At 37.0% G+C, this 13,965-nt stretch overlaps 1 protein-coding gene across 1 annotated transcript in view; it reads right to left on the minus strand.

The window, feature by feature from the left end:
• Nucleotides 1–13,965, minus strand: part of COMMD10 (COMM domain containing 10) — a 127,533-nt gene that overhangs the window by 13,306 nt on the left and 100,262 nt on the right. The window contains exon 4 of the mRNA XM_026865879.1: nt 3,851–3,910. Coding sequence (XP_026721680.1) covers nt 3,851–3,910 — 60 coding nt within the window. The remainder of the gene's footprint in view (nt 1–3,850; nt 3,911–13,965) is intronic.

Raw genomic sequence — 13,965 nt, forward strand, 5'->3', positions numbered from 1 at the left:
CCGAGGGTCCATCAATCGAGCTGGTCCCGCCGAGTCTTGAACCCTTGCACACAGTGGATGGAGATAGAGTCCCTGTGGTACACCTGAGAGGTATTTAAGGAAAGACTGTTGGGATTAATCCCACCTCAGGTAAAGGCAAACCCATCCTTGGGATTGTCTTTGCTCAAGGACCTGGTTACACTTGCTGGGTAATGCAGAAAGATGGGGAAACCCATTGTGTACCACAAGGAGACCTAATCTTAGGTGAGAACCGTGTGTAGGGTTTCATTGTATATATATATGTGGGGGGGCGTGTGTAGAGTTTAAGGAAGGTATGGATTTGGGATGATGTAGATGATAATAGAATAAGGGGTGGATTATGTCCTGGGTTGCAGTGTATTCTATTACCACCCTCACGAGCTGTGGAAATCTGGTGGGGCAGTGTTTCCTTGTTCCCACCCCACCTCCCCCCCCCCCGACTATCTTTCTGTTGCTGGCCCATCAATGCCATGCAGCATGACTCATTATCCCATTGTGAGATGCTCCACCCAGAGGGGGAAAACCAGCATTCCATCCTGGATATAACCTGAGATTCTGAATACCAGAGGCCTCTCTTTTCCACTGGATTCCCAGAGGACAGGAGCTGCTTAGCCACCACTGGACTTTTCTGAGGAAGAGCAGATCTCTTTTTTCTACAGGATCACTGCTTCTGGGGGACTGCAGCCACCATTCTACCAGACTGCTACCACCGCCCTGATTAACAGGGTGTCAGGTTGTATCCTGACTGTTAGTTTAACCCAGTGTTATCTGCCTTTATACTTTTTTTTTCTTATTAAGTTGTTATTCTTACTTGGTGTCTCCAACTAGTTTGTTTTCAAACTAGCACAATACCATTACATAACTGGCCACAGATTTCATAGTTATCTCTGACTTACTTTTTTTCCCCATTTTTTTTCCCAATCCCCTACTGTATAGGTTTTTTCTCCCCCTTTGCCTAGTATTTTATTTGAATATATACTTTTGCCATCTTTTTCAGTGTTCCTACTCTCTCTATTATAGTTTTATAACTCCCAAATTCCATGCTTGGGATTATCCATGTCTCTATCATTCCTTTTTTTTTCCCACACCCAGTTTCTTCCTACTCCATCTTCGACTTGCTTTTTTTTTTCAGACGTGCCTGCTAATTTTTCCAATATTTCCTGCACTCCAAACTGGTCCTGCCTTCACTCCATCCTCCAGGCTTCATCCATCCCTGTCTATACTTAGAAACATAACCCCTCTCTCACGCTTGAACAACTGCCTTAGTATGTCCTGCATCCACACAGGAGAGTCTTCAACTTGCTTCAGACCCAACTTCCAGAACTTCAGCTATGGAAACTTGGGGAAAACACTTTAAAGCGATGTCCTAGCCCATGATATACGGCCCCACAGGACCAGTAGAGAAGCCATGACCTAAGTGTCAAGAAGAAGGGGATTTTCCTAGCTGTGCTAACTACAATGCACTGCTAATGCTGTCAGGCAGAGGTATAGGTAGGGATGCACTCACCTGCAGACATACCAACCTATGCAGCCTCAGATGAGTGAGCTGGCAAGCTAAATAGCCAAACTGAGGATGTGATGTCTGCGGGTGGGAGTGTTATATCCTCAGAAGACAAGGCGCAGTTGCCAGTGGCTTGAGACAAGACTTGATTTTGGCAGTCAGTCTCGCAAGAGAGATAAGATTCTGCTGCGCAACAGTGACTCAGTTCTTCTTCTAACACAGTAATAGTGTTCTTACCAGTATCATCTGGCATTTCAGTTAAGACCTATGATGTGTTTTTTCTCTTCAGTGCCCTTTACTAAAATGTAGGCTGTTAATGACTTTATTTTCTAAATCTATTATCTCACAGTTTAAACAACTGGTGCAAACTACTTCAGTGTTCTACAGGTGACAGCACAATCCTAATAAAGCAACACAAAAAGCCCACAAGCACCTTCCAAAAGCAACAAAGTAAGAAATCTGGCACAAGAGGACCTAAACACCAGCAATTCAAGACATACCTTCTAGCTACATTTTTATCTACTGTCATGAGCAAACAGACCTCAAAAGAAAATTGGCTGGTTAGGTATTAACCATCCCTGTTTTAGACACCTGGAAAAAAAAAGCCTTGTTCAGGAAATTCCTTAAGGAGAAAGAAAGAGAAACTAATGATGAAGATTTTAATTTCCTCTCACCTTCTGTTAGCCTGGAGTAGAGTTGTACACTGTGCCCATTATCAAGGTGCAGCACTGAAGTTGTCTGTTGGTGAAAGGCAACAAACAAGAACTAAGATGACTTTTACCTTGTCATACTGCTCATGGACCTCCATTCATCTGGAACTAATGTATGAAAATAACTTGGCCTTTAAATGACTGTTCTTTATTTCTTGCTATTCAATGTAAGAATGGTGGTGGACAACATTAGGAAGGATCAACAAATAGCTTTCAGAAATCTGACTGTCAGACTTTCAGTTCTTTGTCATATACTTTGAGATTTCCCTCCCCGGTTACACACCATACTACTTAGATTTATTAGTATGCATGCAGTACTAAGAAGCTGTATTTATTCTCAGTGCCAAAAGCAAACACTGAAATCAGTGATATTGTTATTTAGAAAAAAAAAACAACAACCAACAAACCACAAACTAAAACATAACAAAGATAATGAAGTTAAAATAACCCAAACTAAACCAACCATTTAAAAAATCTGAATTTATTTTGATTAATTTGCAATATGCATTATCAATCATGTGAATAAAATCTCTGTCCTTTTGAATTGTTATTAGGTGTGTATTTTCTTACTACTTTTATGTCTTAAAAATAGATTTTATTCCTGATCCCTCATTACATGGAAATTTCTACCAGAATCAAGTGACACACATAACAGGACAAAAATTAAAATATTTCTGAAGCAGGGTAGCTTTTTTTTTTTTTTTTTTTTGTAAAGCCATTCTTCACTATTGCTCAGAAAACAAGACAAAGTCCATTAGAAGCTTCAGACTCTTAACAAAGACTCTTGCCTAATGTTACTGGCCTAAAAAGGATATAAGCCATATAATTTTACAGGAAGCAACCCACTGAATCCCTCAGCAAACACAGCTTGGCAATCTATCTTCAATTCAAAATAATGAGGTGGCAGGAGTGTGATGGAGAAATAAGTCTTCAAAAACATCATGTAAGGGAATCCAGCTGTGCTTGTATAGTTTCCAGCTATTTAAAGGAACAAAAAACAAAGAAAAAACTCCACTCATATAAAATATTGTTTAGAAACATGCAAACAAAAAAAAAATTTCCACATTTCAATATCTTCAACTATGCATACTAAATCTATTCACATAGCAATAAAAAAATCCTGTACTCATGAATATTTGTTTTTACATGAAGCTATTAGAATTCATTTCTGCAGTTTAAATATTAAAATTTTAACGAAACAGTTGTCTAAATATTACCTTTTTTACATGCACAGATGTTTTGCTGTGAATTTCCAATGCATAATAACAAGGAAAAAATATAATAGAGTTCATTTTGACTGGATTACAAGCCTGGCATTTCTACTGAAGACATAACACAAAGATGTTCTTTCCAGAGAGCTCCTCATTGCTTATCACCAGCTACTCCTTTTGATCTAATTGCCAGGTATGTTTACAATGACCCAAGCCCTGTCTATTCCATATCTGAATGCACAGACTATTCTTGAAAATGCTCTATGTGATCAAACAAATCCAATAGACTTAATTAAAGTTGGATCCATTTTCCTTCCAGTCTCATTAGATTTAATTCAAATAGGCAACACTTCCTGCTGAGTAGCATAAGGTGTTTACAAAGAAACTATAGTATCATAAAATCTACAGACCTTGTTATAGAACTCAAACAGCTCCTGATGACTAAATTCTACAAACACTTTCTTCAGGTTCTGTGAAGAAAAAAAAGAAAAAAAAAAAAAGGAAGGAATAAGCACTTTTTATTTTCTTTTTAGTATTAATTCTAGTGATTCAGAATACAAGACTATACAATGTCTAACGAATGTCACTGAAAGACAGAGGTTGCAACAGTTAGTTTTCCTTCCTTTCACTACAATGTCCCTGACACATTCATATTCCATTTCAGTGAAGTCAAGTCTACAGGTACAACTCTTCTCCTGCTGCAAAGAATAATAATAAAATATTCTATGAAAATTATTTTGTTACCTTATTTTTAAGTCAGATAAAAATGAAATACTACATTCATCTTTCTCAGCAGTCTGTCTAAGATCTGGTAAATACCATTACACAATGAAAAAGTCAGTAGTGTATTTGATTGAACTTGCACAGCTATTAATGTACTGCACCAGCACAGAGCTAATACTTCCATTCATTAATCTAACAGTTATAATTTTAGCATGCTGACACTGCTATAGGCATCTATGCACAGATTCAGCCTAAATTAACAATTAACACAACAGCTTCAAAGCAGCACTTAAACACTAAAAAAGCAAAATAGCACAACTGACAGAAACTACTGTGGATAAAACAGACGGTGGTAATAATCCTCTGCACGCATGTGCTGATGTCTGTGGAGATGAGGGTTAAATTAAAATTTCTGTCCTGCTTAACTCACTCAAGAAACAGGTAATTTAATGCCTGCTACTTTCAATCACACTGTAGATCTTTTCAGACTGTTTCAAGCTGTATTCCTTCTACTTCACCTCATCACTTCTTTTAAAATAAATTCCTAACTATTACTGGGCATTCTCTGTGTTCTCGCTAGATTTTCCAAGGCTTGGGGGCATTCCTGAGGATAACAGCTGCACTTCCATAAACACTAACAAGGCTCTGTGAAAACAATCTGTGGACACCTCTACCCACAAATATGAGCTGAAACAATGTACACATGATAATTTTGTTTAATGGGTACCATCTTCATGTATGACTTAAATCAATAGAAGAATGCTTATTTATCAGTTCAGCTTAAACGAGCATGGATACTTTTGCATACAGTTAGGGCTGTGGGCCAGATTCTGCGTACCCTCATACCAATGCAAGTCTCAATTTAAGTCAAATAATGCTGCTGAATTTGGCACACCAAATGCACAAGAGCAGCAGAAGCCCTGGGAACTCAGGATAGCTACTGCCTGGTGCCTGCTCCTCAAAAGGAGCTGTAAGACACAGGAAAGGGATAAAATGACTGGGGCCAGCCTGTCTGGTGCAATTCCTCCTCCCCACTCTGCAGAAAGAAGGATCCTTTCCAACAATTTCAGGAAGGCTACAAAAGCCTAGAAAAGGACCAGTGATTTGCATGAGAGACCAATCTTCCCCCTTTGGGAAGGAACAATATAATTCTGGCAATCGTATGGTGAATACAAAATAAAACTACCAGAACAGCAGTTCTCTTTGCCATGACTCCAGCTGATCCTCCCTCCAAAGAGCATAATGCTGTGACAGGGAAGTAAAAGCATTTTTAAAGGCTTTCTAACAGCTAAGAGACAAAGAGAAAGCAAACAAGTGGCTTCTTCAGAATACAAAGGGGGTAGAGGAAAGAAGAAAGATACACTAATCGCAAATGGATCTACCATTTCAGCCTGGATGTTTGTTTGGCATTTGCTGTTCTAATAGGATTCTGGTGTTTGAATGGAAGGAAGTGAAACTGAAAAGGGGAGATTCAGAATAAAAAGAAGATATCTTATATCTTAAAGTTTATCAGTCACAATGAATAGCCAGGGTCATCTCTTGCATGGTTTCTGGCAGACAAGTCTGCTGGATTTCAGTATGACAGTTTTGTAATGCCTCCAGAGAGAGGCAGTGGGTGTGTGACACCTCCAAGCACCAGATCTCATTTCTCCAGGCCCTATGTCTCATTCAGGATGGGTATCTTCTGGTACTACTTCAGATCAGCAAGCAAGATCAACTTCTCACAAACATACACACACACACACACACAAAAGAAAAAAAGAAAAAAAGAAATTGAGAAGTTTGACTTTCGTATTTTCTTCTAACTACATTAATTACTGTAAGTTATGATATAGGCTATACAAATGAAATAACTGTGATCCTTTTAATTCAGGTTCTTTGTATACTAAATCACTATGTTTTATACAGGCTGAGACTCACTTCTCACTTTTATTTAATAATCACTGTCTGATACTAGGACAAAATTTATGTTGCATTGTGGCAGGCAAATGTCTGTGGAGATCTAAAAGAAAGTATGCCATGTAAGGCTATGCTTCTGATCTGAGCTGGGGGAGAGAGTGTCAATGGGAGAGAGTATATAACAATCTTTTATGCAATATGTCATTTATCTGCACCTAATCCTCTACTAAAACTGAATTGTTTCAGTGTGTAAAGAACTGGTACATATACTACATTCCTCCAGCAGAGAGCAGCGTCACAAAAAACTGTGCAGAAGTGTGGCACCAGTTAAAAATATTGTTTTACAATATTAAATTTCTCACTAGTACGAGTCCCTTCAGGAAGGTGCTAAACAATCATTGTCATGTGATCAGGGGTTCCTAATAGACCCAACGCCCACTGTATCATAAATAGGTCGCTACAAGAAAAAGCTACATCTGAGCAGGCTGATGGTCCCCCAATTTTAGCTGACATATCCATTATTCACTTACTTGTTTTATTCTACCTGAACTGTAATTAAATTGTGTACAATTAAACTGCGAACAACTGTAATTAAAACAATGTGTCACGGGACTAGGTTACCATCCAGTTCTTTAATTACTCAGTAAAATAGTATTAAAAATTACTGTATATATAGAATACTGTTAAAGCCCCCAGAGTAGGCAAATTCCTGATCTACTTTATGGAATTTTGATCAGATAAGTACACAAAATTACAAACTGCAATATTTTTTCAACCATAACTAAAACATAGGATAAAAAAGAAATCACTTGCAGCTTACTGACCTAATTAAATGTCACTGTGTGCAGATAGTCTCAGCCTATTTATGAAAAGCGCAGTTAAGCTGCCTTCTTTTATCTGCACATGTAGGTTTTCAGATGTTGTCTCTGACCTAGTATGTGTTTCTCAGAAGGTAAATAAGAAAGCAGTAATTTGCTGGATGTCTTAACTTCTTTCTTCCTTCTATCAAGCATATCATTCTCTTCTCCTCTTTCCTGATAAATTTCTTCCCATTCCTCACCTTCAACCTACTCCTTCCCTCATTTCTGGCATCTCGTTTTCTCTTTGCTGTTATCACCTTCATGTGAAAGAAAACTAAACAGAGCAACCAGAAAACTCAATGGAATTTATTCCCGTTGCAACAGTCAGTCACTCTAATACATTTTCTAATTACATCCCAAACTTGGTCGATGTGGCAGTAAAAGTCCTAGCTCCTGCTTTTAAGAGTTTTAGCCTTGAGGGTGACAGCTTCATAGCATCAAAAGAAAGACGGTTGAAGATGTTATTCTTATGAAGACAAAGAAATCTCTAAAATACCAAGAGTTCATTCTTTCGGCAGCTTTGAGAACCTGGAGAAAGACTTTTTGTCTGATTCAATAGCCATGAAGAGTAGCAGGGACAGCACTGGAGTGATATACTCAATAAGCATAGCTAAAGATGTGATGTGCAGTATCATCAGCTAAAGAAAAGTTTCTGTTAAGTTCAATGTGCTCATCTACTATTAAACATGACAGAGCATTGTATTCACTACTGGAAAAGTCTGTGTGAACTGCAAGTGCCACCCATCTTTACATCAGTCTGAATCCATTGCAAGGAATATGGTAATAAGTTTTCTGAAACACATGGTTTAACATATTTGGCCACATATCACTACTGAATGTATCTGTAAGTGTTAAAATTTTGACTATATAGATCTAAATGGAACCTGATTTCATTCTACCTCTTTTCTCATCCTGGGGTTGTATCAATTTACAATTTACTGCCTCCTGATAACTGTGAAATTCTAATAAGTTTAACTGATTAGGGTTGTTTTCTCCCCTTACCTATCTTCTCATTTATTGTTTGCTATAATTTTAAAAACCATAACATCTTCATCAGTCTCTAAAAAATCTGTTCAAAACCAAATTTCCTTTGGGGGGTTAAGGGGAAAAGGGGAAAGAAGGGCAAGAAAAATGAAGATAAAAACTTCCTGCTCCCAATCAACATTAATAGGCTATCCTATCCAAAACAGCCATTCTGAATGTTTGGCTAATTCTACAAAATAGCCACAATCATTAAATATATACTTAATTATATACCACCAGGCAAATTTATATACCAAACAGGCAAATTTTTAGCTGAACATGATCATCAGAATAAAATGATAAAGATTCAACTACACAAGATCTAAAAGAGTCTCCAATTTCCCACTGCTTTGGCTAACAATTTATTTTAAATAGGAATACCTTCTTGCTGCAAAATGTTTCTGTGGAAACCATGCAAAAAATGTCTCCTTAAAATACTTCAGAAAGCAGAGGCAAATTCCTGGTTATAAAGGATTTGGTTTTAGTTTGTTGTTTGTTTGTTTGTTTTTTAATCCAGTGCTCTAGATATTTCTATTTTAATGTACCATTGCAAAAGGTTTTATCACTAATGACAGAGATTGCAACCTTATTTATTGCCCAGCTGTATTCCACACATATAACTCCCCCACTCCATGCATAAGCATAGAGCAAGGCACAAGTAGTTATAAATAAAAGGCAAACTTCTGGTTTTAAAGCTAACTTGAATATGAAAAATTGATATTGCTGTAATAGATCTCAACTGCAAAACTGTAACGACTTTTACAACGTTACAAAATAAATGCCAAGTATTCTGAAGCAAACAGATGGAGGGACAGGCTGGTTTGTATATCTAAATGTCTACTGATAATGATAATGTTCTATGACTGAGCACATGTAAAAAATTACAGTATATTCAGTGAAGTTTGTTAATAGTAACTAGATGAAGTAACACATATCCCAGTCTCCATATTCTAATATAACCTTTAACAATATCTTGAGCCACATCTCAGTCAGGCTTAAGAGAAACATATTTTCACATCTGCTTTCCATTCTACAATTTATTCCTATTAGATATCCATAAAATCTTAGATATAATGGAAGGATATGGATAATTAAACTAATCAGTTTATGGCCGAATTCAGATGCATTCCTAAACAGACTCCAGTTGATTCTTAGTAGCCTACATTTCTCTCTGGACCTATCATTTTCTGTGCTACATCAATTCAGACTTTCTTGGACCCTGGAGAACTATACATTTGCTTAGGCACGTACAGATGGGAAGAAGGTTGTTAAGTTGTATCTCACAGAATTTATCAGCAAATTTAAGCTGTTTGGTCAGAAAGATGAACTGTAGCGGGGCAAGAAAAGCAGATGCATTAAAACAGACCAGCATCACTTAAAAATGCACCTATTTCTTAACTCTCTACACATAAGAGATAGACTTCTTTATATTCTTACAGCAGTAGATGAATGTAATTCAGCTCAGGGATTCATCAGAACACAGGGAGTTCAATGCCAACTTACATATTCCTAATTACAATTCTTTCACATCAGTAGAAAATGTGACCTTCAAACTTCACTCTTCTTCCAAACTTATTTCCATGTGCAATACTAAATAATTATTTTTGTAGAGAAAAAAAAATCCTGCCTTATGACTGAATTACATGCATTTTCAGGTCACAGTGTGCAACTGTTATAAAACAGAACATCTTTCATACTAATCCCCTCTTTTCCTGATCAGTATGTTAACATTTAGTTTGTACATATACTGCATTCTACCTTTCAAAGTTGCATTTCTTTTTCATATAATCTTAACAATTTCAAATTCCCTATAGTATTTTAGGGAGATCAAAATCAGAAGAATCCTAAGGACATGGTTCCCTCTCTTTGCAATGTGTTCGTAAGCTCCTAATCAAAGTTGTGTGTGGATTCCTGAGATGTAATCAATGTGTTACTGGAAACTGATGGTTTGGAGATACATACAGATAATCTTAGTGCAGCAGATACACGATCATCTAAGCATGTTTCCATGGATAGTGCCTAGAATAAATTCATTGCCCAGTCCAATAGTGAGCCAAAAGACCCTGCAAGCATTTGGAGACCTCAAGAAGACCTGACATACTTGCAAAAGCAGTAAGTCATTTCCATTTTCACTCCTCCTGTTCCCTTCCACCTTCATGAAAATGTCCGTTACTGGCTGGATGACCTGATGCAAGGCTACAAGAAAGGGGACACAACTACTGAAAAGACCACATAGGTTGCAAAGATCACAGAGCATTAGAGGCAGACAGGCCCCTTTCTTCACAGTGGGAAGGAAAACTGCTTTTAAAACTGAGACAAATATCTGAAAACAAGGAACTACAGTTTCCACCTCAATACACCTAGGCAGAGTAAATACCATCTTGCTAAAGAAAAGAAAGACAGCAAAGCATTTTTCTTCCAATAGTTGTATCCAGGCAGAGGGTTCCTTTGCCTTGAATGTACTAGGAATTTACATTCCTATAAACAACACTGTTAGGTTGGTTGGTCTTTTAATGATACTTCCATGTTTTGCAGAAATCTAGATTGTATAGTTCTCACCTCTGTTCAAAGATTATGTTAAATACACTTTTACAAAAACATCGCAGTGAAAAGATATGCTTTTTTGGGGAAATAGATGGTAAATATGCATCATTGCATGCCTATCACAAGAAATATTTAAAAGCAGATCTTTTGTACTGATAACTCCTTGCATGTTCTATGTACAGTAAATAGCTCACAGAAGATCTATTGAAAGGTTGACTTCGTTCTATGCCTGTTCTATATTTTGTATATACCTTCACATGCCCTTCCCTCCTTTAAAGACAACTATACACAGTACAAGTTCATTATTGATTCCTCACTAGTATCCACACAGCATCAGTCACTACCAGCATAAAGCATCCATCCACAAAAATGTGTCATTATAATTGCAGGATTCAGTAGGAAAATGTGTAGGTATAATTCCTAAATACAGTACCCAGGAAAAGATGTGTTTGAAAATTGCTGGTTTCATTCACTAATAGGCCACCACACAACTACTAAGAATACCACTGATTAACCTAATGAACACAGGTCGTAATAATGACAACTTTTGTATTTCATCTCTCACCTAATCTTGCAAATTACACTGTATTCCCAATAGTGTAGAAAGCTCTCTGAAGAAGCAATCTCACTAAAAGTTTAGAACAAATATGTCCTTTCTTCCTATTAAATTTCACCGTATCAAATACAGAAAAGAGTCTCTGGGAAAGCACATAAACCCTAATTGTTGCATATTGCTTGTACAGTGTACAGTCTCTAACTATCAGAACACAATTTTCTTCTTTAGTAAGAACTCTGACAACTAAATAATTTATTCCTGAGAAGAAACTGAATTCTTTGATCTTCCATGTTTCAGTACAGTTCAGTTGGCACAGAAATTATGATCTAAAAAAAAATTGCATTCATGAACACTGCAAGGAAAAAGAGTTACAGCTGTGTGTTTCATTTATTTCCACCAGGGCTATCATGAAAGTCTTGAAACACCGTAACAATCTAAAGATATCTCACATCAAGACTGACAGAATAGTTTTACTTTCACCTTGAATGATAAGGAATTCACATTTCTTCTTATGCTCGTACTCAGAGAGAACTACTGCTGAGGAAACAGAGAGCCCAGCAGTAAGCATGTTGGCTCCAGAAACACTTTCAAGCTTTTCTGACCTCACATGTTCACCAAATTTGATCACAGACAAATACTTTTTACAAACTACACATGAAAAATAACACATATAAGCACAGTTATGAAATATTTCCATTATTGTACTCAGAAAATAATCCAATTCTAGGAAGCTAACAGAACTGAGTGTAAATATTAAGTACAACATTAGTCTAGCATTGGCATATGAAAACTTTAGATTATATACTCAAATGCCAAACATTGAAACTGGGATAAGTATCTCAGGACAGTGAAGCTCAGCCCTACAGGCAGAGTGAGACAGATTTGCATGCAGATATACATTGGTCAAAACCTCCTACAGCAAGGAGAGCAGCTCAGTAACATGCACAGAGTATTTTAGAGACCTTCTCACATAGCTTGCTTGTAGTGGATGTGATTAATATGGAGTCGCAAATCATGTTCAAAAATGTTCAAATCAGATACACATCTCATGTTGGGTCTGAAAAAGCTGGATGTAAAGAAAGCTCAAATTACGATCCAAACCACTCAGGAAGATACCCCTTTGGTCTCAGACAAAACCTCCTGTGTCCAGGGGAAGAAACTTAGGTTATTGTCGCCTGCATCCACATCTAGAGCAGCTGCTCTGATAGGAATTTTATATGGTGTAGTCATGCAGATGATAAGACTGTAAGAAGGCTTTAGATGAACTGAAGAAGCTGTCATCTTTTTGTAGCATTAGCTTCTGAGCCTACCTGCTTCAATAAAATACTGCAACACTGCATTGTTTTAGCACAAAAGGCCTTTCTTCACCATCAGAAAACCTGAAAGTATCTATTGTTTCTACTGAGGCACAAGAAAAGAGGCTGGATAAAAGATGCCAGCAGTGAGAGGAAAGATCTAAGGAAACTCAGATCCAGGAAATCAATGTAACTGATATGAAAATACCCTTTCAAAAAAATCTGCTTAAATATTTACAAAATGTCAAGATTAGATAATTTGTAAATTAGCTCTTTTGTTTGGGGTGGGTCACTCGGAGTATCACCAATTTGGATTTTGTTAGGCAGACAAGCGAAGATAAAATGTTTGGGTTTTCTTCTGTGCTAAAAAGGTGTTAGTGGCTGTGAGCAAACACGTCTCTGATCTCCAGCGAGTAAATCATTCCAGCAGCTAGCAACTGGGTGCTTGCACACAAGTCTCAGCTGCTGAAAGAGACTGGAAAGCCATGCCAGAGTGAGGGATGTTAACTAGCAGTCTAGCCCCCAGCCAAATCAAAGACAGAGCTCTTAATGAATAAGACTGTAGAGTAACGTGGTTTTTTTTGGTTGGGTGTTTTTGTTGCCTGTTGCTTTTTTTTTGTAATTAGAAAGTCACCTACTATTTTTACTGTTATCATAGAAAATAGAACAAATGTACAGCTTTTGATACAATGCTCACAATCTACAAATAAATGCCAGACTCCTAGCCAGTATCTTTTCCTTGCCAGAAGAAACCCAGGAAGGCCTTGAACCTGGGCTATCCATTTGGATCAAGGGCATACAGAAGTTGGAGTGTGATAAAAAAGACACTGCCATCCTGACATAAGCAAACACCAACATTTCTTAGGCAACACAGCATAGTGCAAAACTGGAAGAGGTCTTTCAAAGTAAAGTTTCTCAAATTAGACAAAAAAGCTTTTCATCTTTACAAGAATTAGAAGGGGAAAGAAAAAAAAAAAAAAGACTGGGTGGTCATTTCCCATTATTATTCTGCAAAATTGAGAGTAATGTGGAAATCACCACTTACTATGAACCAATCCACCAACTTCTCATTCTCAGTTTGTCACTGAAGGTTATGCATGTTCCAATGATGCAAAAATTCACTATTTTGGATTTTAGACAATGTAATTTCAGTGATCTTCTTGCTTTGTTACTTTTGCTGTAAAGTTATTTAAAGCTTGATGCAGTGGTGTGATGTAAATTCTCACTGCTTAGAAAGAAACCTGAACACAGCGCTAAGGACAGAAAGTACTAAAAGTGCTATGTAAGTGTTTTCACATACAGTTAAGATGGAATCAAACCATTCACCCACAGTTTCCTTCAAAGCCAGAATATTAATGTAAGTATAAGTAAGTTTTATCTCAAAAGGCATCTGTTTTAGCTCAAAAATAATTACATTTTTTTCTTTTAAGCCAGTACTGTGTGATGCAAAACTAAAATGGTAAATCAAAGTATAAAAAGTTATATTATATGGTATAATATTTTAATAAAGACATGAAATTAATACTTAAACTACACTTAATGCCTTTCAGATTTTTTGGGGTTTTTTTAACATACATGTTATTCAAAGGGAAAAATGAAAAAATAAGGTATTACAGGGCAGTTTG

Source organism: Athene cunicularia, assembly GCF_003259725.1.
Source record: "Athene cunicularia isolate RWA chromosome Z unlocalized genomic scaffold, athCun1 chrZ_part1, whole genome shotgun sequence".
NCBI classification, from domain to species: Eukaryota; Metazoa; Chordata; class Aves; order Strigiformes; family Strigidae; genus Athene; species Athene cunicularia.